This window comes from Suricata suricatta, chromosome 6 (genome assembly GCF_006229205.1).
Source record: "Suricata suricatta isolate VVHF042 chromosome 6, meerkat_22Aug2017_6uvM2_HiC, whole genome shotgun sequence".
NCBI lineage: Eukaryota > Metazoa > Chordata > Mammalia > Carnivora > Herpestidae > Suricata > Suricata suricatta.
This window is the reverse complement of record NC_043705.1, coordinates 49,326,296-49,352,128: the sequence shown is the minus strand read 5'-3', so window position 1 is coordinate 49,352,128 and position 25,833 is coordinate 49,326,296. Positions and strand designations below refer to the sequence as shown.

General features: G+C 40.9%; 1 protein-coding gene across 3 annotated transcripts in view; it reads right to left on the bottom strand.

Annotated features, from left to right (window-relative positions):
- Positions 1–4,828: 4,828 nt before the first annotated feature.
- Positions 4,829–25,833, bottom strand: part of OCLN (occludin) — a 53,041-nt gene continuing 32,036 nt past the window's right edge. For all 3 annotated transcript variants that reach the window (XM_029941342.1, XM_029941341.1, XM_029941343.1), the window contains 5 exons: positions 19,098–19,243; positions 11,451–11,666; positions 8,097–8,268; positions 6,912–6,953; positions 4,829–5,631 (listed from right to left, as the gene is read on the bottom strand). In XM_029941342.1, coding sequence (XP_029797202.1) covers positions 5,530–5,631; positions 6,912–6,953; positions 8,097–8,268; positions 11,451–11,666; positions 19,098–19,243 — 678 coding nt within the window. In that variant the 3' untranslated portion in view covers positions 4,829–5,529. The remainder of the gene's footprint in view (positions 5,632–6,911; positions 6,954–8,096; positions 8,269–11,450; positions 11,667–19,097; positions 19,244–25,833) is intronic.

The following is a 25,833-nucleotide window of genomic DNA, read 5'->3' as shown; positions in this document are numbered from 1 at the left end:
TTAATGCTTTATTTTTGAGGGGTGGGGAGGGGCAGAAAGAGGGAGAGTCTGAAGCAGGCTCCAGGATCCGAGCTGTCAGCACAGAGCATGATGCAGGGCTCAAACTCATAAATGACAAGATCATGATCTGAGCCTAAGTCAGATGCTTAACTGACTGAGCCTATTTTTATTTTTGAGAGAGAAAGGTGCCTGGGTGGCTCAGTCGGTTAAGCCTCTGACTTTGGCTCAGGTCAGCTCTCACGTTTGTGGGTTTGAGCCCCGTGTCAGGCTCTGTGCTGACAGCTAGCTCAGAGCCTGGAGCCTGCTTCAGATTCTGTGTCTCTTCCTCTCTGACCCTCCCCTCCTCGTGCTCTCTCTGTCTCTCAAAAATAAAAATAAAAAACATAAAACAATGTCCCATCAGGTGCCTCCAAAAGCAAACATTTTAAAACAATAAATTTTTTTAGAAAAATAAAAAGGAGAGGAGAAATGAGCATTGCTGATGCTTTCCTAGTACCACGTTTGCACCCCCCACATCTTTGACTCTTTTTAGGATTTTTTCTTTGCCCTTCTTACTTTCCCCCCATCCTCCCTTCCTTCCATTAACTCCACTTCTTCCTTTTTCTTTTCCTCCATTCTGGTCGGCCATCATGTTCAAGCCAGGATGCATTCCTATGGGACAACTGGCCACACCCCCAAGTCCCAAGTGTGTATCTTGTGTATGTTCACTACCCATCAGTCTGGGAACAACTTTCTTTAATTAAAAAATTTTTTTTAATTTTAAGTAGGCTCCACATCCAATGTGGGGCTTGGACTCATGATCCTGAGATCAAGAGTCATATGCTTTAGTGACCAAGCCAGCCAGGTGCCCCTAGGAAAGGCTTTTTTTTTTTTTTTTTTTTGCTTTTAATGAAAAACTAGGAAAAGAACAGGAGTCCCCCAAAAACATAAAGTTTATTTGTGGAGAGAAGCTGAATCATTCAAATCTACAACTGTATAGATTTTATTCATAGATCTCAACTCAAGCCTATTTGAGTCGTGCTTGAGTGGTGCCAAGGCAAAACAAAACATGCATAAATACCTTTGTAACCCCTTGCCATGATTACAACTGACACAATATTCTGTGTTTAGATGGGTGGAATAAAGAAATGAATCTAAGCTAGTCTAATGTTTCAACTAGTAAAACTAAGGGACAACTATGAAGAATGGAACAGTCAGTTCTTTGCCCACAGTAGCTGGACTGTGTCCGTGGAGTTAAGAAACGTTTAAAGAGCTCAGCCAGTGTTATTAAGCTGAAATTCGGCGTGTACGACTTTGGAGAATGAGACAGGTGAGCCTGCCTATTCCAATATCCTTAGTTTTCTTACATTCTTAGTGTTTATTTATTTTTGAGAGAGACAGAGCATGAGCAGGGGAGGGGCAGAGAGAGAGGCCGAGACACAGAATCTGCAGCAGGCTCCATGCTCTGAGCATTAGCACAGAGCCTGAGGCAGGGCTCAACCTCAGGAGCTATGAGATCATCACTTGAGCTGAACTCGGACGCTTAACCAACTGAGCCACCCAATACCTTTAATGGCACCTAAGTCATTCCAGAGGCTCATTGAAAACCTCCACAATTGCTTTTAACAGTATCTATTAAATCCTTATTTTAATATGTAAATCCATCTTTTAAAGCACCTGTTCATCATGTTTGAAGTGGAGGCCAAGCCTAATGCAGCTGTCTAGAATTCAAAAAAATGTATAGCCTAACTTATAACAGCCTAACTTATAGCCTACGTTTATAAATTCATACCCTAATTTATAGCACCCAGCACAGGTCACACATACAGGAATTGGGAAGATACATAAACTCTTAAAACACTTTTTGTTTTTTAAAAGCTTGTTTAAAGCATCACCTTCCGGCTTTTGGAGAGAGCCCGTATTTATTACTTTCTGACAAGAACTGTTAAGTCCCACATGAACTTTAATAACTATAACATCAGGTACAAATAGCTCTCATACAAATAAACAAACTGAAGGAGAGGAAGACTAGGTAACGTGCCCAAGGTCACACTAGTAATTGGTGGAGGGCAAAGCAAGAATATAGCAACCCAAGCAGGGGAGAGCGAGCTACTCCTGTGGCGGCAATTAGAAATCTTAGGGGATGTCTACATTTTGTTGTGGTCACACTCACACTAATCATGGTTATGATGCTTTTCTCTAACCATACAGTGGCATTATTTTAACTGGTTTCTAAAAACTACACACACTACTTGGGCATTTTTATTTATGAAAACTATTCCCATTAAAAGAAATGTTAATATGAAACACAGGAGGGATGACACAGCCCTGTATCTAATTCATTTGTTGTTTGTTTTTGAGAGCGAGAGAGGCAGAGCATGAGCAGTGGAGGGGCAGAGAGAGAGGGAGACACAAAATCTGAAGCTGACTCCAGGCTCTGAGCTAGCTGTCAGCACAGCCTGACTCAGGCTCAAACTCACACACTGTGAGATCATGACCTGAGCCAAAATCAAGAGATGGACACTTAACCGACTGAGCCACCAAGGTGTCCCTGCTCTTACCCTTCAGGTCTTTATAGATACTTTAGATATTTCATATGAAACATTTTATGTTAATTAAAAGTACTTAAAATGCACTTAAAGTTAAAATATGAAATTTTATTAACACCAGAGAAATCCCATCTTACCCCATCTATTCATTTAGTGACTGTCAACCTAGACCAGGAGTACAGAGTCTAATATTGTCAACAGACCAAGCTTCCAATCCCAGTTTAATCACTTACTAGTATGTGACAGTGGACTAGTTAATCTACCACATTATTTTTCTTTCCTGTAAAATGAGAATGAAAAATAACATATCAATAGAATGCTATAAGGATTAGGTGATACTTTCACATGTGTATACAATGTAACTTTTACTATAAATACCAACAGACTTAACCTTATTTCACAAAATAAAAGGCATAGATGACGAAACTAACACTTGTCATTTCTTGGTGGTGAATATATGTATTTTTTAAAGTTTATTCATCTTTGAGAGAGCAAGCAAGCAGGGAAGGGGCGAGAGAGGGAGGAGAAAGAATCTCAAGCAGGCTCTATCCACACTGTCAGTGTGGAGCCTGACATGAGGCTCAAACCCACAAACCATGAGATCAAGACCTGAGCAGACACCAAGAGTCAGACCCTTAACTGACTGAGCCATCCACACGCCCTGGATGGTTGTATTTCTCGTTTTCTCTATTTCTTTATATTTTTCAAGATAAAGAGCAATTAAAATATTGACCTTACCTATTTTTATTACAGAATCACCTATGTAAGGGAATCGCCATATGCAATTAGCCTTTATTAACAAGACCACATGCTGTCACAACAGAACGTATGGAATGTTCTTCACAGAAGGGAAAAAGCACACCTAAGAATCTCAGGTCAGAGGGGCACCTGGATAGCTCAGTTACTTCAGTGTTGCCTCTTGATTTCAGCTTAGGTCGTGATCTCATGCCTTGGAGGTCCAAGCCCTGTGTCAGGTTCTGCACTGACGGAGTGGAGCTTGCTTGGGATTCATCCAATCATTCTCTCTCTCCTCTGTCTCCCTCACTCATTCCCCCGCCCCACTCATACATGCGCGTTCTCTTTCTCTCGCATAAAAAAAACAAAAAACAAAAAAACTTAAGAATCTCAGGTCAGGTGTGGAAAACACTTCTGACATCTATTCTAAATCTCTATTTTCCAAACAAGAAACATGCCTGGGTGCTTCTTTAAAGTTACATCCAGCTGGTGAATCCCATGTGGTCTTTAAGTACATGTGAAAAATAATTGTCTTGTTTTTCATTTCAAAGTTCAATTTTATGACACAAGTTCACAATGGAAACTCATGCTATTTGATTTTCTGAATTCAGGTGAATAGTCTCGTTTTGTCAGAACACTGGCCATCTTGCCACCTTCATAATCTAAGTACACGGACTTCCATGAATAGATTTACATTTTAGCACACATAAAAACGAATTATGTTCCTCAAGAGAGAGTCCTTACCATTTGGTGTGAATCCAAATGGCATGCAAACTATAAACTATTACCTTTTGTAATAAGTATGTACAGCACAAGGAAAATTAAGCATTTCTTCAATTTGAAGAAAGGAATCAATGTTATAAGAGAAACATTATTTTAAGGTTTATCTTTGGAAAATGATTCAGAGTTACATACAGAGAAATGGCTGAACTGTATACTAATGATTAAAGGTTATTTTTCCAAAATTTTCACCAAAACCATCCTACACTAGGGAGATAAAAACAATCAACGGGGCTAGCTATATGCCCACTACTCTCGGCTAATTTTACTTTACTAATAAAAATTTTAATTAAGAAAAAAGTGGTGAGGCCAAGGGCACCATCTGAAATAATCTGATGTTTTGTGGTACCGTGCTCTCTTTCCAGACAAATCAGCCTTCTTATAACCAAAAGACTGGAAATTCAGCAACCAGCACAGCACCCAATATAGTTTAATACAATAACAGATAAAACTGCATGTAATTTTCCACAACTTAATATGAATAGCATGAATCATGTCAGACAGGTGTATGAAAGAAAGAAAACACCAGGCTTCATACCTTATAAAATATGTACAGAACTTGACCATTGTTTTAAGATACAATTCAAGTCACAACTGAATTAGCAATGTAATCAGACACTCTTGATATAATGAAAAAGCCTAGCCAGTTAAAAAAAAAAACAACAACAAACACAAACACGTGTAAACCATAAAAGATTTAAAAGAATTTTAAAATACACAGCCAAATTCTAACCAGGTTTAAACTATGATTTTTAAAAAATGAATACCTGTATGTATTTACAATCTTTAAGTTTCACAATGTGTTATTTTTACATGATCTTTATTATCTGGGTAACAACAACAGTGAAAAGCTCTTTTAACCATTTACACACAGAAAAAAAAATCATAAGGGAGGTTGACAGAAGGCACTGGCCACAGGAGCTAAGTCAAAGGCCAAGGGACTTTAATTAATGGAGTCAAGTCATAAAACAGACTTCACCAAAACTGTAAGCCAGGAAGCAGGCAGATTCACCCCAGAGCCTTCATTGCAGGGACCGAGTCCCCTACCTGACAAGGAGTGATTATAAATAACAGTTCTGAAGAAGAATTCTGGGAGGAATGGGTGAGATCACCCATGTGAACTAGTGAGTGCACTTAGGTATTAAGAACAGACTGCCTGAGTGGGAAAGTTCATAGCACAGTTCACCATGGGGCCTGCCTTCAAGGTTTAAAAATCTCAACCTATAGTCAGTTCTTAATAAAAGAGCCCAAGTCAAAGCGTACGGAATCCTTAATTGGAGTGTTCAGCTCCACTGATTATCAAAAGCTATTTATAAAATGCTTCAATACTGATGATATTAAACCGATGATAGTAAAGCCACCAAAGCTGTGTAACGTCACAAAGGTCTGGCTTCCTGGGTTAGAATGCAAAGTCATTTTGCCTTCTGACAACATGGCAGAGACGTCAAATACTTCTCAATCTCTCAAACGTTGTGGCGTCTGCCTTCTATGTTTTCTGTCTGTCATAATCTCCAACCATCTTCTTGATATGTGACAATTTGCTCTTCAACTGCTTGCAGTAATTCCTCTTACTTTTGTAATCTGCAGACTTTGAGAAAAAAAAAAAAAGCCAGGTAAACTTTACAAAATAAAATGAATTATGTCAGCTGCTACGAAGACAGAGGTAAACCAAAAAACCATGGAGTATCAGTCAGATAAAACCGCTGGGGGTGTTGAATGGACTGAGACACGATTTTCTGGCAGTTTCTCTGACAGGGGGCTGAATGGGGCTGACCATTCTGACCACACAGGCAATGGATTCTTTTTGCTCAATCTTATCTCCTGAGTTTTACAAAGCATACACTAATTTCTAGTGATTTGTAAAGTGACCCAAAAAAACGAACTCGCCTTTCTGCTAACACATCTTCATCTAAAAAAAAAATCAGTAAAACAGGGGGCCTGGCTGGCTCAGTGGATGAAGCATGTGATTCTTGGTCTCGGGGTTGTGGATTCAAGCCCCATGTTGGGTGTAGAAATTACTTAAAAATAAAATCCTTTAAAAAATCAGTACAACAAAAACTGGTGATATCAGTTGACGTGGAAGAGGAGAAATGGGAAATTTTACCATATACTCTTCCATTTTTTTTCCCCTAATCTCTGTACCCAACATGGGGCTTAAACTCACAACCCCAAGATCAAGAGTTGCATGTTCTACTGACTGAACCAGCTAGGCACCCCATTATATAAAATTCTGGCATTTAAAATTATAGTGTTTTGTGATTTAAAAAAATTTTAATGTGACATCTTTTCAAAACAAAGTTTTAAATCAATAAAGACCCATAATGCCAAGTGTTGACAAGGATATGGACCAAAAGGAATAAGCACAGCTCCGTGGGAATATAAAGTGGCAATCCAGGAAAGCTGTTTGACACTATTTAACCCAAGGTTCAACTTAAAAAAAAAAGGTTGGGTGGCTCATTCAGTTGAGCGTCCAACTTCAGCTCAGGTCATGATCTCGAGGTTCATGGGTTCGAGCCTTGCACTGGGCTCTGTGTGGACAGCTCAGAGCCTGGAACCTGCATCGGATTCTGCATCTCCCTCTCTCTCTGCCCCTCCCCTGTGCATGCTCGGTCTCTCTCCCTCTCTCTCTCTCAAAAATAAACATCAAAAAATCAAATAAGCTTAAGAAATCAGTATTGGGTGTAGTTGCAAACAAGTGAAATGAAGGTTCTAACTTCTCAGGTACAGTTTTCACCTTGCAATTATAAGGCCGTTTGTCATAACCAGTGCTTGTGTGACAAGGTATTCACAAGTCACTCCAAAGGTTAAATAAAAAACACATACTTGAAAAATCCTCCCTGAAAGAATGTTACAATCTGGGATACTTACTCCCTTAACTTGCTTCAGTCTATTGTACTCATCAGCAGCAGCCTATTAATGAGAAACACAAAAGAATATGTTTAGGGGGGCATCTTCTCTTTCAAAAATGACATTCCTGATGTTTTATTTTCGAGCCCAAACTGCCAACAATGCCCAAAATACAGGAAATTAAAATAAAGAAGTCTTTAGGCCCTTATGGTCAGCAAGTGGGCCTGAAGGAAGCCAGCGCGGAGACGTTTATGACCCATTCTTCCCGTTCACACAGACAGGTGCCGGTCCTGCTGCTTCTCATCTCCCCCCATGCGAGTCCATGGGCCGTGCTGACCCCACAGAAATTTTCTGCAAAGCACAGCTCTCATCTGATTATACCCCTTTACGAAACTGGTCTGAGCTCCCCGTAACTCCCTCCCTCCCCCTATATATATGTGAATATTTATTACATACAGATTTAATTATTTTATATGTATGCAAAAAATAATTTAAACAATAAAATAGTGTTGGATTATAACCCAACATATAAAATAGATGAATCCATGAGTCAGTACTGGTATAAATAAATGATTAAATAAATGGGAGAAAGTAATTTCTCATGCACAAGAATTCCAAAGAATTCATGTAGGTTCACGGTCTTTAAAGAGCTAGCGCATACATCTCCATTCCTTAGGTGTGATCTATGCATAGTGACTTCCTTCCAAGGAATATAGTCTGGAAAGGGGGATTAAAAAGGAAAGAGTAACTTTCATGGACAAACACTACCTCAGCTGAGGGAGAAAAAAAAGATAACTTCTCATCAAAGATGCTGTGTGTCTAGGTGCACTCTAAACAACTAATATTTTGGTGACAATCAGATGGCAGAATTTACGGCAGGTTATCGTTCTGCACCTAATTCTGTAATGTTTAATATATTACAGACAGAATGAACTGTGTCTATAAATACAAAAAGTAATACAGCTCTTTTATTTTTAAAGAGGAAGGGATATATGTTCATCGCCTTTTGCTTTCTATTTCTTACTTAACCACAGTACACTCTTCAATTTAGAAAGATGTTCACCTAAGTCTGGACTTCAATGATTTTTCAATGCAATCAATTTGAGAATTACTAGCAAAATGTGAATCAACATTAACAGAAAGGAGACTGTATCTTCATAATTTAAAACATCATATGTAATAGACAATTATCAAGTTTGAATTTACCATGTATTCTTCACTTTCTTCTCTATAGTCATCCAATTCTTTATCCAGACGAGAGAGTTCTTTATTAATTTCATCAAGTTCTGCTTGTAAACTCTTGTATTCCTGTAAGCCCGTGTCAAAACTTCTCTTGTAGAGTTGTCTTTGTTGATCTGAAGTGATAGGTGGATACTCCCTAAAAATTCAGTGAGAAAATGACTACTTATGACTCTAGCAGACATAAAATCCAATATTTCTTCAGCAAAGATAATAAAGCTGGTGGGAAGTGAGAGTGACATTCTCCTGTTTTCTTTTTATTGCTTATGAAGAGAGGAATGTGGGAAGCAAGTTATGTTCTCTTAAGAATAATTATACTTAGGGGGTGCATGGGTGGAACAGTTGGTTAGAGACTTCGGCTCAGGTCATGATCTCACAGTTCATGGGTTCGAGCCCTGTGTCGGGCTCTGTGCTGACAGCTAGCTCAGAGCCTAGAGCCTGCTTTGGATTCTGTGTCTCTTTTTCTCTCTTTCCCCTCCCCTGTTCACGCTCTCTCACTGCATCTCAAAAATAAATTAAAAATGCAAAAAAATTAAAAAAAAATAAGAATTATACTTAGAGGCAGCTTGGTGGCTCAGTTGGTTAAGGGTCAATTTTGAGATCAGGTCATGATCTCAAGGTTCCTGAGTTCCAGTACCGCATTGGGCCCTCTGTTGTCAGCAAGGAGCCTGCTTCAGATCCTCTATCTCCCTCTCTCTCTCAAAAATAAACCTTATGATTACACTTAAACAAACAAAAACAATGAGGCACCTGGGCGGCTCAGTCAGTTAAGTGTCCAACTCTTGGTTTGGGCTCAGGTCATAATCTCATGGTTTGTGAGTTCTAGCCCAGCATCTGGCTCTGCGTTGACAGCATGGAGCCTGCTCAGGATTCTCTCTCCCTATCTCTCTGCCTCTCCTGTGAGGGTGTTCTCTCTCTCTCCCTCAATTAATAAGTAAATAAACTTAAAAAAAAAAGGAATAATCTGTGCAGACAATACAGAGCCTGCTTGGGAATCTCTCTCTTTCCTTCTCTCTCCACTCCTCCCCTACATGTGTTCTCTCTCTCTCTTTCTCAAAATAAATAAATAAACTTAAAAAAAGATTTCAGCAGGGCACCTGGGTTTGGGCCCCACATTGGGTTCTGTGCTGGCAGCTCAGAACCTGGAGCCTGCTTCGGATTCTATCTCCCCCCCTCTCTCTCTGACCCTCCCCTGCGCGTGCTCTCTCTCTCTGTCTCTCAAAAATAAATAAAAAACATTTAAAAAAATTTCAGGGGCACTTGGGTGGCTCAGTTGGCTAAGCATTCAACTTCGGCTCAGGTCATGATCTCACGGTTCGTGGCTTTGAGAACCGCGTCAGGGTCTGTGCTGACAGCTAGCTCAGAGCCTAGAGCCTGCTTCAGATTCTGTGTCTCCCTTTCTCTCTGACCCTCGCCTGCTTGCACTGTCTCTTAAAAATAAATAAAAAGCATAAAAAAATAATTTAAAATATTTTTAAGGGGCACCTAGGGGGCTCCATTGGTAAAGCATCTGACTCCTGCTCACACACACTCTCTCAAAAATAAATAAAAACATTAAAAATTTTAAAAAATACTATGCTTAGAGGTGCACCCAGGTGCCTTAGTCAGTTGAGCATCTGACTCACTCTCAGCTTGGTCTTGATCTCAGGGTTGTGCCTCATGTTGGGCTCTGCACTGGACATAAAGCCTACTTAAAAAAGAAATACTATGCTAGAATAATTTTTAGAAATAAAATTGAAAAGCACTTATGAAATTTAAGGTTCAAGTCATAGGAACTTATTTATTTTGAATGTACAACGCCACATGATAATAGAATATTTGTTTAAAGTCTTAATTTTTTTTAATGTTTATTTATTTTTTAAGACACAGCAAAAGCAGGAGAGGGGCAGAGACAGAGAGGAAAACACAGAATCCAAAGCAGGCTCCAGGCTCCGAGCCGTCAGCAAAGAGCCTGAAGCAGGGCTCAAACTCATGAACCGTGAGATCATGATCTGAGCCGAAGCTGGACGCTTAGCCGACTGAGCCACCTGAGTGCCCCTATACTGAAAGTGCGAAACCTGGAATTCTAAAACACAAAGTGCACATCCATCACTGCAGGGGCACAAGAGCTGACTGGCAGCTGGCTGCTTTCTGCTACCAACTAGAGTTTCCAATTGTCTTTTTTTTGCATGGTTTCACAGGACTAAGGAACTTCACAACAATATGGCATTTCAATTTTTACACCTAAATTAGCCTAATATCTTCATTTTACAAAGAAGAAAAATTAAATGATTGCTCAAAAGAGAAACAAGAAAACAGCTTCTTAAAGGCTTTCATTTATATCTTCCATGAAACAAGTAAGGAAAATATTTTATAGCCAGATGACTGAACTTGGACAAGAACTCTGTTTTTGTTGTTGCTGTTGTTGTTGTTTAAGTCCGTCCATTTATTTTGAGAAAGAGAGCATGTGAGCAGGGAGAGGGACAAAGAGGAGAGAGAGAATCCCAAGCAAGGCTTGATCCCACAAACCATGAGATCATGACCTGAGCCAAAATCACGAGCAGGACACTCAACCTACTTAGCCAACCTTGGCCCCGGGCCAAAAACTCTTGTGGGAAGAGGGGAAGACGTGGTGCCAGAACTACCAGGGAGGAGATGTCAAGCTATGCTCCACCACTCATCTCTCCTCACAGCTCGAGAAGCAACGTTTTGATTAACCACCATCCACACCACTGTTTCTGATTTGTGTTCCATTTCTCAGGACACTTGGGCATAAAAGGGCTACTATACACCATACATGACTGTAGTTAATGATGATGAAGTACAACTAAACCACTAACACACATCAGAACTTAACCACAACCTTGGCCAGAACTCTGAATTGTTAACTTAATTGTTTACAAAACCATTTGCCAAAGTCCTCTGGATTAAACTTTTAAAAGAATCTCTGGTCTCTTCCTAAATTAACAGTAAATGCCAAAACAAAGCCATAGCTCTGGCCTGGGAATTATATCAACAGTAACAGAGGTTCCTCCATACTTGTGTTTATTTGAAAGACCTTTCTTGGGAGACTAGTGGTATAAGTGGTATAAGTGGTTCATCAGTCATTTTGAGAACGACACTGAGAGTGTTTTTAAGATGCAGCTGGAGCCGAACACGTCCCCTCCACGTCAGTCTTTATTACAAAAGAGTGCTAAAGAAAAGAACCTACCGAAATACCATCTCCAGTCCTGGCTGTGCAGGAACGAAATCCCACCAGCCAGCTCCAACTCGGCACGCAACCCCCCCACAGCTGGCTGGCCGCGACCAAGCATCGGACAGCCGTGCAAGGCGACCCAGTACCTGATCCAGTCCTCCTCCAGCTCGTCGCAGGACTCGCCCCCGGTCGTGTAGTCTGTTTCGTAGTGGTCCTGCTCCGGCCTCTTGGACTTCCCTGCCCTTCCTTTCGCAGGTGCCCTTTTTGAAGGCGTCTCAAAGTTCCCACTGCTGCTGTAGCGAGGCTGCCTGAAGTCGTCCACGGGGGAACTCACTGGAAGCTCCTGCACCACCTCGGGCACCCTAGCAAGACAGCAGTCACTTGTCAGGGATCAGTAGGTACACCACAGCTCTTTGCCAGTGAGTACGCGGGAATCACAAAGGGCAGCTGCCGTAAGAGACGTGAACGTGGGTGCGTTCACGCAAGCAGCTCATGTTCTCAACACAAAGCAGATCCCCAGTTTCTGTGTTCAGTTCAGCACCAGCTCAGGTCCTCTGAGACACGCCAGGAGCGTACGGTTCCCAGGGTAGGGGAGCCCAGTGTCAACCTTCCTAAGCAGGACGGATCTAAGATTGCGCTTGAGGAAGCCCAGGCTGATCTGGAAGAGGTGCTCACCTGACCCGTGCCAGGGACTTACTCCACAGAAGGCAGGCAGAAAAATAACGCTCAGGATTCTTTTCTACAGGTTCTTCCAGTTTCATGGAATGCTAAGTGGTGAAGAGAAATGCACGTACCGATCTACCTTCGGAAGCTGACTGATTCTCAGAGGTAAACATTTTGTAATACTAATTTTATTTAATTTATTTTTTATTTTTATTTTTTATTTAAATAACTTTATTACCAAGTTGGTTTCCATATAACACCCAGTGCTCTTCCCCACAAGTGCTGCTCTCTATGACCATCACCCTCCTTCCCCTTCTCTCCTCATAAAAAAAAAATTTTTATGTCTTTATTTTATTTTGAGAGAGAAGCAGAGAGGGAGTGGGGGAGGGGCAGAGAGAGAGGGAGACACACAATCTGAAGCAGGCTCCAGGCTCTAAGCTGTCAACACAGAGCCCAACATGGGGCTCGAACTCAGACTGTGAGATCATGACCTGATCTGAAGTCGGATGCTTAACTGACTGAGCCACCCAGGCACCCCTTAATTTTAGACTCCTATATATTAACTTTCTTTTCAAGATGCAATCTTGGAAAACTAAGAAGACTAAAACTTTAAACAATTGCTATGATAATCCTGAAGCTATGTTGACTGAAAGGCAGGGGGTGTTACCATTAGACTTATTTTCCCAATTGCATCTTTTTTTTTTAATGTTTACTTCTTTGAGAGTGGCAGAAAGAGAGAGAGTGTGTGCAAGCACAAGCACAAGCCAAGAGTGGAGGAGGAGCAGAGAGAGAGAATCCCAAGCAGGATCCATGCTGTCAGCACAAAGGCCAATGCAGCGTTCAATCCCAGGAACTGTGAGATCATCACCTGAGCCGAAATCACCCAACTGAAACTTTACTGGCTGAGCCACCCAGGTGCCCCCTTGCATCCGACTTTTTTTTTTTAATGTTTTATTTATTTTTGAGGGAGAGACAGTGTGAGCAGGTGAGGGTCAGAGAGAGAGGGAGACATAGAATCCAAAGACAGGCTCCAGGGTCTGATCTAGCTGTCAGCACAGAGGCCGACACGGGGCTCAACCCACAAACCATGAGATCATGACCTGAGCCAAAGTCAGACGCTTAACCAGCTGACCCACCCAGGTGCCCCTGCATTAGACTTTTAAGTGCAAATGAAAGACAGAATAAAATATCAAGAGCTGTGGCAAGAGTAAAGCACTTCTGAGTAACAGCAATGCAAAGCTTAACTTTTCCTGACAGCCAAGCTAAAGGCAGGCAAAAAGACTAATGAAAGGAATACAAAGGACATGCTGGAGACTTTCCAACATCGGACTTGCTATTCAAATCAACTATTAAAAGTGTCTAAAGATTTTTGTTTTCTTATTGTTTTTCCACTTACAGAAACTATAATCTTATTTTTTTTAATTTTTAACATTTATTTATTTTTGACAGAGAGAGAGAGAGAGAGAGAGAGAGAGAGAGAGAGAGAGAGGGAGATGGGCAGAGAGAAGGAGACACAAAGACACAAAATCTGAAGCAGGCTCCGGGCTCTGAGCTACCAGCACAGAGCCTGATGTGGGGCTCAAATCCAAGAACCATGAGATCATGATCTGAGCCAAAGTCGGATGCTTAACTGACTGAGCCACTCAGGTACTCCAACAGAAACTATACTCTTGAGCTTTATCTATGAGGTGTGCTCTATTTTCTAGGTAATCCAGAACTGCTTGATTCTGTTGTCAAAATCTTCAGATTTTTTTAAATGTTTACTTATTTAGAGAGAGTCAGTGTGTGCGTGTGGACGCATGCAGGCACACACGAAATGGGAGCAGGGCAGAGAGAGAGAATCCCAAGCAGGCTCTGAGCTATTGGCAAAAGCCTGACATGGCACTCAGTCTCACAAACTATGAGATGGTGACTTAAGCTGAAACCAAGAGTCAGGCACTTTACACACTGAGCCACCCAGGTGCCCCAAAGTCTTCAAATTTCTAATCACACATAGCAACTTCTTGTAGAATCCTAAAGCTTTGGGGGGTGTGTGCATAGACGGGGTGGTGGTATGGTGTACTCCGTCTGTTGGAATGCATTCCGGTTCCCGAGGCTTAGTGTGCTATATTAATGCTCCATCTAAAGGACGGAAAATGTGACTTTCTCCAGGAGTCAATGAGTAACAAGTTCCTAGACCTTCTGCCAAAACTGCCAGGCATTACGCTTCTCGCTTTGGGAATGCAGTAGGTTTATTTGAGCGAGTGGGGACTAGAGAGGGAGGAAACTAAAAAGCAAAAGAAAATCAAAAAAGAATAAAATCTAAAACATTAAAAAGGGCCTCCTCCCATAATTGTATTAGACACTGATATTATAAATCTTGACTTCGGAAGCTCTCCTCCTCCCATTCTCCTATGTAGTTTGAAGAACTACAAAGTAACTTACCTGATATGGCACAAAACCTGAAAACAAAATGCTTAGCAAGTATATATAAATTCAAGTTAGGGAATATGTGTGCTGTCAATAATCTTTGAACTTACTTTTATTGTTTATTTATTTTATTTTTTTAAGTTTATTTTGAGAGAGAGCGAGAACACAAGCAGGGGAGAGGCAGAGACAGAGAGGGAAGAGAGACTCCGCACTCTCAGCACAGAGGCCAATGTGGGGCTGAGAACTCATAAACTGTGAGATCATGACCTGAGCTGAAATCAAGAGTCGGACACTTAGGGGCGCCTGGGTGGCTCAGTCACTTAAGCGTCCGACTTCAGCTCAGGTCATGATCTCACAGTTGGTGGGTTCGAGCCCCGTGTCGGGCTCTGTGCTGACAGCTCAGAGCCTGGAGCCTGCTTCACATTCTGTGTCTTCCTCTCTCTCTGCTGCTCCCCTGCTCACGCTGTCTCTGTATTAAAAATAAATACACATTAAAAAAAAAAAGATACAAATCCTATTAGGTCATAATCTGCACACCCCAGGAGAAGCAACCAACTGCATACTTTCCCTAGTATTCAGCGTGGTACCCAGGTCCAGAAGTTTTGTATTCTGTCTTTTTTATTCATGTTTTATTCACATACACACACTCACATGCTTTGCTGCTCCTACCTCACCCTGACTCTCAGTGCAGCCACTGTGCACTGTCTTCTGTCCCTGGTAGACTGCAACCTCCATGACAATAGGGACTTGTTCTTCCAGGGGCAGCTAGCCCACTACTGTGCACCTGGCGGGTGTTCAGGATCATTACTGAATTGAAAACACCTTCAGAAGAGTCCTGATGACCCCCAGGATTGGGGAGGGAAGAGAAACGATGAATGATCAACATCAGTGTACTATGAGCATAATGTCCATGGTATTTTAGAACTGTCATCATTATCAGGGGAAATAGCTAAACCTTGTCAATCAGAGAACCCCATCTCCCCGGCCTCAGGAAAGACAATGATCCAAACAGGGCCAGTCAGGAAACTTTCAATAGGTTGTATATTTAAGCTTTGGAAGAGGGCATTCCATTTTCCAAATCCTATGCTGAAAGTTCAGTCAGCCTGGAAAATGGGACGACCCTCCTGCGCTACTGACAATAAAGCCAACATAGCAACAGGAGCCCTGAGAGCCTCTGGCTCTAGATCATGTCATTGTTGAAGCTAGACTATCCCTTAGCCTAATGTGAACCAGTGAATTTCTACAACTCATGTGAAAGCCCTAACAGATTATAGCACCAGCCTTTTTACTGCTACCAAACGAGGTTTCACTTGGGACTCTAAGGTGCCAGCCTGCCTTTAGAGCTCTGTGTTGTGTCAGCATTCAACTTCTTTGGCTTATAAAGGTTAATTCACCCTGGGGTTGGACAGGACATGGAATGTACCTCATAGGGAGGATCTCCTAAATTAAATCATAAAGGCGGAGAAGTGGGGCACCTGGATGGCTCCGTCAGTTAAGCCTCTGACTTCAGCTGAGGTCATGATCTCCGTGGTTCGCGAGTTTGAGCCTTACATGAGGCTCCCGGCTGTCAGCATGGAGCCCTCTTTGGATCTTCTATCCTCTCTCTCTTCACCTCCCCTGCCCCCACATTCTCTTTCTCTCTCTCAAAAATACATAAACATTAAACAAAAAAAGGTGGAGGGCCCCCCGAATGACTCAGTTGGTAAGTGTCTGACTTTGGCTCAGGTCATGATCTCACAGTCCATGGGTTTGGAACCCATGTCGGGCTCTGTGCTGACAGCTCAGAGCTTGGAGCCTGCTTTGGATTCTGTGTCTCCCCTCTCTCTCTGCCCCTCTCCAGCTAGCGCTCTCTCTCAAACATAAAAATAAGTAAGTAAGTAAGCTGTCTCAAAGATTAAAAAAATTTTTTTAAAGCTTAAAAAACAAAGGTGGAGAAGCAACCCTTTTTAACTGTATTCTGCTATCTCCTAGTCAATATTAATTCCTTGAAATTCTAAGACATAGGACATTATGATGAACAAAAGGAGCCTGATGCAACTGTAATTACCATGTAATTCCACTCTATAAGAACTCCTAAAATGAGTTCACTGAATAGGTGGTTATTGGCGTCAAAATGTGGGGGTAAGTGAAGGGGGTATCTATGAAGACGGGGCACCAGAGGACGCTTTGGAGTGCTTGGTATCTCTTGGTGTTACTTCTGTGTTCACATATGTGAAAAATCATCAAGCAGTACACTCAAGATCAGTATTCTTTACTCAATATATGTTATGTATGTTTACTGAGCCTATGTTAAAAATCTTAGTGTTGGACTAAGACACAAAGTTCCCATTTTAATTCCTTCTCTCTCCATTACAGTCAAAAGGAGAGGTATTTGTGGGCTATTAAACACCTTTAAAAATTTTTTTTACTGTTTATTCTTGAAAGAGAGAGAGAGAGACAGACAGACAGACAGACAGCATGAGTGGGAGAGGGTCAGAGAGAGCAGGAGACACAGAATCTGAAGCAGGCCTTCAGAAGTTCTAGGCTTATGTTATGTGGTAAACCCAGTAGTTTCAGAAAAAGTTCAGAGCCTGGAGCCTGCTTTGGATTCTGTTTCCCTCTCTCTGCCCCTCCCCCATCATGCTCTGTTTCTCTCTCAAAAATAAACTTAAAAAAAAACAACACAGATCACTAAACTCTCTGTATACTGATATGCACAATCTCTAAGACATATTGCTAATAATGCATTTAATATGCTAGTATGGTTTTAAAGGAAAATATAACTAATGTACATTTTGGCCAGTTTATTTTAAAATGGCCTCTGGAAGGTTATGTACAAAAAACTGGTAACACCAGCTGCTCATACTAAGAGGAACTAGGTAGCTGGGGACAAAAGCTATCCTTCTGTCCATTTAAAATTTTACATTACAATGGTACTGGCTTATTCAAGAATAGGATTTTTCAATGCGTCCTTGTAAAATATCTTGGTTTTCATTATGAGACAGCATGTGGAATGCTGTGTAACCATTCAGGCTTTACAATTAATTTAGAGGCATGGCTGGTCACAAGATGCTTTATAAATATTTCTCACATATGCATGAAGTCATGCAACTCCTAGCCTGAAACTCTTTCTAAAAGGATTGTCTCTACTGTGTGTACCTTTGCCCCTCACAGCCTCAAGTGCTTTGGAGTTTTGTCAAAATCCACGCATACGAACAGAGAAAATGCTCTTCCTCCGAATCATTCACAAATGACAGTAACAGGAGGGTCAATTCTGAAGACCAAACAAAATAGATATGGAGGGTAAGGCAAACTGCCAGTGTGCTTCCACATTCCATTCCAGGGTAATAATAAAACCTATGGTCTCAAACTGATTCCATAATTAACTCAGCTACCGGTGTCTGTCACCTTAAGGGCCTCTATGCGCCCAAACTACTGCAGGCTCAGGGTTGACCTCTACATAAATCGGCCCATTAAATGGAGGTGGGGCAGGGAGTTGAGAGATGAAACTGTGAACAGGAAGTTTTCCAGCAGATATACCTTTAACCTAAAACAATCAAAGCAATTAAAGTAGTGTTTTTTAGTTTGTTTTTTAGTCTATAAAGGAATTTGGAGTTCTAGAAATATATATATTAAAAGATAGGGTGCCTGGCTGGCTCGGTTGGTGGAGCATGAAATTTAATCTTGGGGTTCTGAGTTCGAGTCTCACTCTGGGTATAGAGAGTACTTCAAAATAAAATCTTTATGGGCGCCTGGATGGCTCATCCAACTCAGGATCAGGTCATGATCTTGCAGTTCATGAGTTTGATCCCCACGTCAGGCTCTGTGCTGACAGCTCAGAGTCTGGACCTGATTCAGTGGGATTCAGTGTCTCCCTCTGCCCCTCCCCCACTCACACTCTCTCTTGGAAAATGAATAAGCATTAAAAAAATTTTAATTAAAAAAAAAAGAACAATTTATCATCCTCAGGCAAGAATTACATCCAGTCCATAAAAGTCTCCCCCAAACCCTTCATCATTAGGATGAATTAGAATCAGGCTTTAGAGTAAACTAAAACCATAGTGGAGATACCATTTCAATAACATAATGGCACCTACTCTAGGCCAGAAACTTACTGTGAGGTTTTTTACACTACTGGTAACTCTACACGTAGAGGCCTTATCAGTTTCACAACCCCCAGGACATGAAGTAGAGATCTAGCACAGCAAGTGAGATCTCAGAATTCCTGAATTCAAACAAGATCTTCTACTTTAACAAAAATGTATGTGGCTAGAGATACATCAACCAGCAATCTTCCCCTTCCATTAAATAAGCTCTAACAGTGACAGGCAAGGAGAGACAGACCCACACACAGTTCTGCTGTCTATCAGTAACGTCCTTGACCCTCACCTCAACTTCAAAACCAGAAACAGAAAGAGAACCACCTTTTTAGAGTGAAAAAACCCAACTTACCCTTTCTCAATTAAACCAGCAAGGCAAAAAAGCAGCACTGTCAGCTCAGATGGGGAAGAAGACCCCACCAACCCACAGCCCCTCCCTCCTCACCTTCCACGTGGCTGCAAGCCTCCACCAACACACAAACATCAGTCGCCAGCCTTTGGGAAACTGTTAGTTTTGTTTTTCTTCTTCTTCTTTTTAATGGCAAATGGCACAACAGGAACGGATTTATCAACATAGGCAAATATCCTTTTTTTTTTTTTTTTAACTCATTCTACCTGAAGAAGGAAGCTGCTAATACTTACGGTGTTGATTTATAGGAAGAGTCTGGATATGACCTCCTGTCATTCACTTTCCCGTTGGAAGAGTAGGCCATGGGACTGTCCACTCTTTCCACGTAGTCAGAGGGGGGAGAAGGCATGTCTTGTGTGCCAGCAGAAATATTTTTAACCTAAAGAAACAAACCCAAGAGATAGAATTATTATTGAGCCTGCAGGTTAAAAAAAAATTTTTTTAACGTTTATTTATTTTTGAAGGAGAGACAGAGCATGAGCAAGTCTGCAGTTTAATGGGGAAAGAAATGGAAGAAAAATATCACATATAAAATTACCTAATACTTATTGAGCTCATTAAATACTATTAACCTGTCATGACTACCTTGTTATTGTTAGTGTTAACAATCAAATCAGTATTGTTACTGATGCCACAGTAACAATGATGTCAATTCATTTGTGTAACAAGTCCAGGATGAATTATAAAAAAGGAAAAAAAAAATCACAATGACCTGACTCTCCTCCTGATGTGATTAGGCAGAATCATTACCCATGGTAATTGTTCCACCCCACATGAGAAAGATTAATCTCATTTTTTTTAAAGTTTACTTACTAATTTTTGTGAGACAGAGCGCATTCTCATGCACAAAGTAGGGAAGGGGCAGAAAGACGGAATCCCAAGCAGGCTCCAGGATGTGCGTGCAGAGCCTGCGGCACAGGGCTTGAACCCTCGAACCACGAGATAAAGACCTAACTGAAATCAAGAGCATGATGCTTAACCAACTGGGCCACCCAAGCGCCCCTAATTTCATTTTGTCTAGGCTAAGTGTGATTTAGGCAAGAATTTTCATTTCTAATAAGTTCTAAGATAATGTTTATCCTGCAGTGTAGGCACCGCACTTGGAAAACCACTAATATAGGACAAGAGACACTGGGTCTTCTTAACCTATCCACATTAAATATGTAATGTTAAAACCACACAAGAAATTAAGAAGCTCAAACTGATTTCTGCTATAGTTGTTTTTTAATCTTTATTTTTGAGAGAGAGAAAGAGTGTTAGTGGGGGAGGGACAGAGAGAGGACATACAGAATCCAAAGCAGGCTACAGGTTCCGAGCTTTAAGCACAGACGCAGGGCTCGAACTCACACACCATGAGATCATGACCTGAGCCAAAGTTGGATGCTTAACCTACTGAGCCACCCACGCGCCCTGACAGCCATAGTTCTTTAATAAGAGATTTGTTTACTGATCTTTAAAATATATTCTCGGTGCCTCGATTCTTAATAGCCTACACAGTAGGGCCCCCATCACTGCCTTCCTCTCTCCTTTCCTTCTTATTCCATTCTGATGTGTAAATGAATTTGTCCTAAGAGGTAACACGCATTCAGATTATGCATTGTTAACATGAACGACTTCCCAAAGGATCTTGCGGAGAAAAATTTAAATATCCATAAGCACTGCCAATTAGATTCACAACATTTTTTTAAAAGTTTATTTATTTTTTTAGTAATCTCTATATCCAGCATTGAGCTTGACTCACAACCCTGAGATCAAGAGTCACATGCTCGTCTGACTGAGCCAGCCAGACACCCCTAGATTCCCAACACTGACTGTTAGATTTCATGTGGTAGATTCAACACTTTAAATTTCATTTCCAAGCTTTTAAGTTATTATATATTATCTGAAAATAAGTGGCAAATCACTTAGTTGTTACAAAGTAACAGAAATAAGGTGTGGGGAAAAAATAAAAATAACTCCACAAAAATTAGTTCTGTGAAAAAGAGCAACTTTTCAAAAATAAGGAGATTACTGGTTTAGCTTGGTAATGAAAACAATGACGTAAGATTAACCCGGGCTCACTCTAGATCTGCCAACTACAAGTTCTAGAAAATCTATCCCTTTAATTCAAGAAATAGGGGAACTAACTACCACTTTCATTGAACATAGTACTGGAAGTCATAGCTGCAGGAGACAGGAAAAAGAAGTAAAAGGCATTCAAATTGGTAAGTAAGAACTCAACTTTCACTATCAAAGGTGACATGACAGTATATATAGAGAACCCAGAAGACTCCACCAAAAACTACTAGAATGATAAATAAATCCAGTAAAGTTGCAGGATCCAAAATCATTATAAAGACATCTGTGGCATTTCTTTTTCTTTTTTAAAACACTCGGTTTTTTATTTACTTTGAGAGAGTGAGAGAGAGAGCAAGTGAGCAGGAGGGGCTGAGACAGAGGGAGAGAGAATCCCAAGTAGGGATACACTGTCAGTGCAGAACATGATGTGGGGTTTGAACTCACAAACTGTGAGATCATGATCTGAGCCAAAACGAAGAGTCAGACGCTTAACAAACTGAGCCACCCAGACACTCATGTTGCATGTCTATACACCAATAATGAAGTAGCAGAAAGAGAAGTTAAGAAAATAATCCAATTTACAATTGCACCAACAAGAAAAAAATAGCTAGGAATAAATTTAACCAAAGTGGTGAAAGACCTATACTCCAAAAACCATAAAAAAATGATGAAAGAAATTGAAGACAGCACAAACAAACAGAAAGATATTCCATGCTCATGGATTAGAAGAACCAGTACTGTCAAAAATGTTCCTACTACTCAAATCAATCTACAGATGTAATGCAATACCTATCAAAATATCAACAGCATTGTTCACAGAACTAGAATAATACTAAACTTTGTATGGAAACACAAAGATTCCAAGTAGTCAAAACAGTTTTGAGAAAGAAGAAACCTGGGGGTGTCACAATTCTTGATTACAAGATATGTTAAAAATCTTAAGCAATCAAAGTAGTATGGTATGGCACCAAAACAGACACACAGATCAATGGAACAGAGTAGAGAACCCAGAAATAAATCTAAATTTATATGGTCAATTAATCTATGACAAAGGAGGCAAGAATATACAATGGGGAAAACACAGTCTCTTCAACAAGTGGTGCTGGGAAAACTGGACAGCTACATGCCAAAGAATGAAACTGGGCCACTTTCTTACACCATACACTAAAATAAACTCAAATGGCCTAAAGACCTAACTGTGAGACCTGAAACCATAAAACTCCTAGAAGAAAACATAGGCAGTAATCTCTTTGGCATTAGCTGTAGAAATATTTTTCTAGATAGATTTCCTGAGGCAAGAAAAACAAAAGCAAAAATAAACTACTGGGACTACACCAAAATAGAAAGCTTTTACAAAGCAAAGGAAACAATTAACAAAACAAAAAGGCAACCTACTGAATTTGGAAAAGATTTTTGCAAGTGATATATCCAATAAGGGATTAATAATCCAAAATACATAATTTATACAACTCAACATCAAGTAAAACCTAATAACCTGGTTAAAAGATGAGTAGAGGACCTGTTAAACATTTTTCAAAAAAAAAGACAAACAGATGACCAAGAGACACATGAAAAGATGCACAATATCACAAATCATCAAGGAGATGCAAATCAAAACCAAAATGTGATATCTCCTTATGCCTGTCAGAATAGCTAAAATCAAAAAGAAATAATAAGACAAAACACCAAAAAATAACAAAAAGACAAGAAATTGGTGAGGAAGTGGTGAAAAAGGAACCCTCATACACTACTGAATACAAACTGATCCACCCCCTTTGGAAAACAGTATGGAGGTTCCTAAAAATATTAAAATTAGAAAGACCATATGATCCAGTAATTCCCCTAGTGGATACCTGCTCAGAGAAAACAGAAACACTAATTCGAAAAGGGACATGCCCCTCTGCGTTTACCACAGCATTATTTTCAATAACCAAGACACAGAAGCAACCAAAGTAGCCACTGACAGATGAATGGGTAAAGAAGATGTGATATATATGTACAATGGAATAACATTACTCTGCCATAGAAAAGAATAAGACCTGACCATTTGCAATGACATGGATGGACAGTATTACGCTAAGTGAAATAAGTCAGACAAAGAGAAATATCTTATCATTCCACTCATATATGGAATTTAAGAAACAAAACAAACAAACAAAAAAGACAAGTGACAAATACAGATAACAAGCTTCTGGTTGCTAGAGGGGAGATGGGTGGGGGGATAAGTAAGTTAAAGAGGAATAAGAGGGATAAACTGCCACAAAGATGAAAAATACAGCATAGAAAATATAGTTAATAAGACTGTAATAATCTTGTTTGGTGACAAATGTCATTACACACCACGATGGAGTCAAAATTGTTGAATCATTATGTTGTTCACTTGAACCAAATGTAACACTGTACGTCAATTATACTTCAATGAAAAAAATAGTGAAGGAATGGGGAAACTACCTACTTCATAAAATTCTTTTTACAATCAAATCAGATGATAAGGTGTCATATTTAGCACAGTACCTTGATAAGCACTGTAAAAACTCAGAAGATGCTGGGTTCTGAAATTAAAGCTACTGAATGAAAACAAAGTATTTGAAGGTGACAGCACAGTTATAATAGGATTATTTTGCTATTATAAATCCTTGCAATTAGGTTCAGCTTCAAATACAGTATACTCTGAAACACACACACTTTATTTACACCATGTTTTCCATAGCATCAAAACGTGACCTGCTCCTTTCCTATCGGTGCAGTAACGCACATCAAGGTAAGTACATACCACTTTAAGTATATACAGTAATTTTTTTTTTAAGTTTATTTACTTTTGAGAGACAGAGACAGCATGAGGAGGGGAAGGGCAGAGAGAGAGAGAGAGAGAGAGAGAGAGAGAGAGAATCCTAAGCAGGCTCTGTGCTGTAGCACAGAGCCTGATGTTGAGCTTGAACTCATGAAACCATGAGATCATGACCTGAGCTGAAACCGAGGCTGGAGGCTTAACCAAATGAGCCACCCAGGTGCCCCACCCAGTACAAGGGTATTCTTGACTGTTTAATAGACCCTCAAGCCAGAAAAGAATGGGATCATTTTCTTCTGAAAGTGCAGTGTGTCTGCAACTGGGAAGCCAGTGGGTAGGTTGCAAGTGAGTGTGCTTAGACAGCACCACGGTGGGGACAGGGACGGGTGTGAGCCATTCTTCGCTCCCACAGAATTCCCTAGGACTTGACACCATCGCCAAGCTTCACAGGCAAACGCGTTGCCAAGTCAAAGGTCTATTTTATTTTGGACACTTCATCAGAATTTAAAATGACTTCTTTTTCTTAAAAACCCATTTAACCCTTTTCCAGATTGTCCCCCTGTACAACGTGAACAGAGACTGCAAAGCTCTAACGACTCTGAAACCAAACCTGAAACCACAACCTTACCAAAAAAAAAAAAGTGCCTGGGTGTCCTTATAAACTTCTTCTGCCTGGAATGGAAGGTCCTTCCCCTTTCCTTGCCAGGTGATCCTTAATTGGGCTTCAAGTCTTGGCTCATTCCTCCCTGGAGGCCTTCCACCCATGCCTCTGCTGGGGGAGGCACCCATCTGTCCTATCTCCGTGAACACCTGTGCACATAAGCCTCCCACCAGAGCCCTGGTGCGCTGCGGAACAGCTGCTCCCACGCAGCGGGATGGCTTGCTCCCATGATCTCGGACTCCAGTGGGCAGTGCACTGTTCCTAAAGCCACCACCGCCTGCCAGCTCACAACGTGCCCAACAATGAACTGACAGATCGTGTAGTAGGCTCAGCCTTACAGGTGATTTTAGAAATGAGGAAGCTATGACAACTTTCCCAAGGGCCTACACCTCGTAAATGGTAACGTGGGATTTAAGTACACCGCTCACGCAGAAGCTTCTGTGACATCCCACCATCGCTACTGGGGCAGACTCCTACCTTCTTCCTTTTTGGGTTCCAGAGCCCGGCATGGTCCCTGGCACAAAATCAGGAGCCCAGAGTTGTTACAGAAAGGCTCCCCCATTTATTACTGCTGTACTTCTACACTGTGTATATTCAAACATCTTCTCAAATGAGCTGCTCTGAACTGACCTTTATCTGTTAGACTCAGCAGAACTGGACTAGCCTGACCAACTTTACCCTCCAGCACAGGGCTCCTATTTCTTAAACCTTTTTTTTTTTTACACATATACACAAAAAATTCCAAGGCAGTGCTTGCTTTGGCAGAACACAACTAAAGTTAGAACAATGCAGGGAAGATTAATTATTAATATGGCCACTGTGCAAGAGTGGCATGCAAATTTATGATGCATTGCAGATTTAGAAAAAAAAAATCCCCAGCCAGACCCAAAGATGAATAAGCGTCAGTTTTTGTCCTTAAAAAAGGACGTTAAGAATCTAGAGGCTGAGGCAAATGTATCTGTGAAACAAGGAGTATGGTACTTGTTTCCTTTTTATGCTTCATTTTTCCCAAAGAAGCTAAAATACTGCTTTTCTCATAGTACCATTGCAAACTGAGTATAAACCTGCTACTTTCAAAGGACAGAAGAGGGGAAGCCCCACTAGGGACTGACCAGGTATTAGTGATTTATACCAGAAGTCCCCAGCCTGTGTGCCTGGTGTGAGCAAAGGGATTCCTGGGCTTCACTCTACTGCGGATAGAGAGCCCAGCCAGCCCACAAAACCTGATGATGTCGTTCAAGTTCTTTTTTTAATGTTTTATTTATTTTTAAGAGGGGAGGAGACGGGGAGGGCCAGAGAGAAGGACAGAGGATCTGAAGCAGGGTCTGCACTGACAGCAGCGAGCCTGATGTGGGGTTTGAACTCCCATATGGTGAGATCATGACCTGGGCCAAAGACGCTTAACTGACTGAGCCACCCAGGTGCCCTAAGCTAAAGTTCTTTAAAACAAGCAAACAAACAA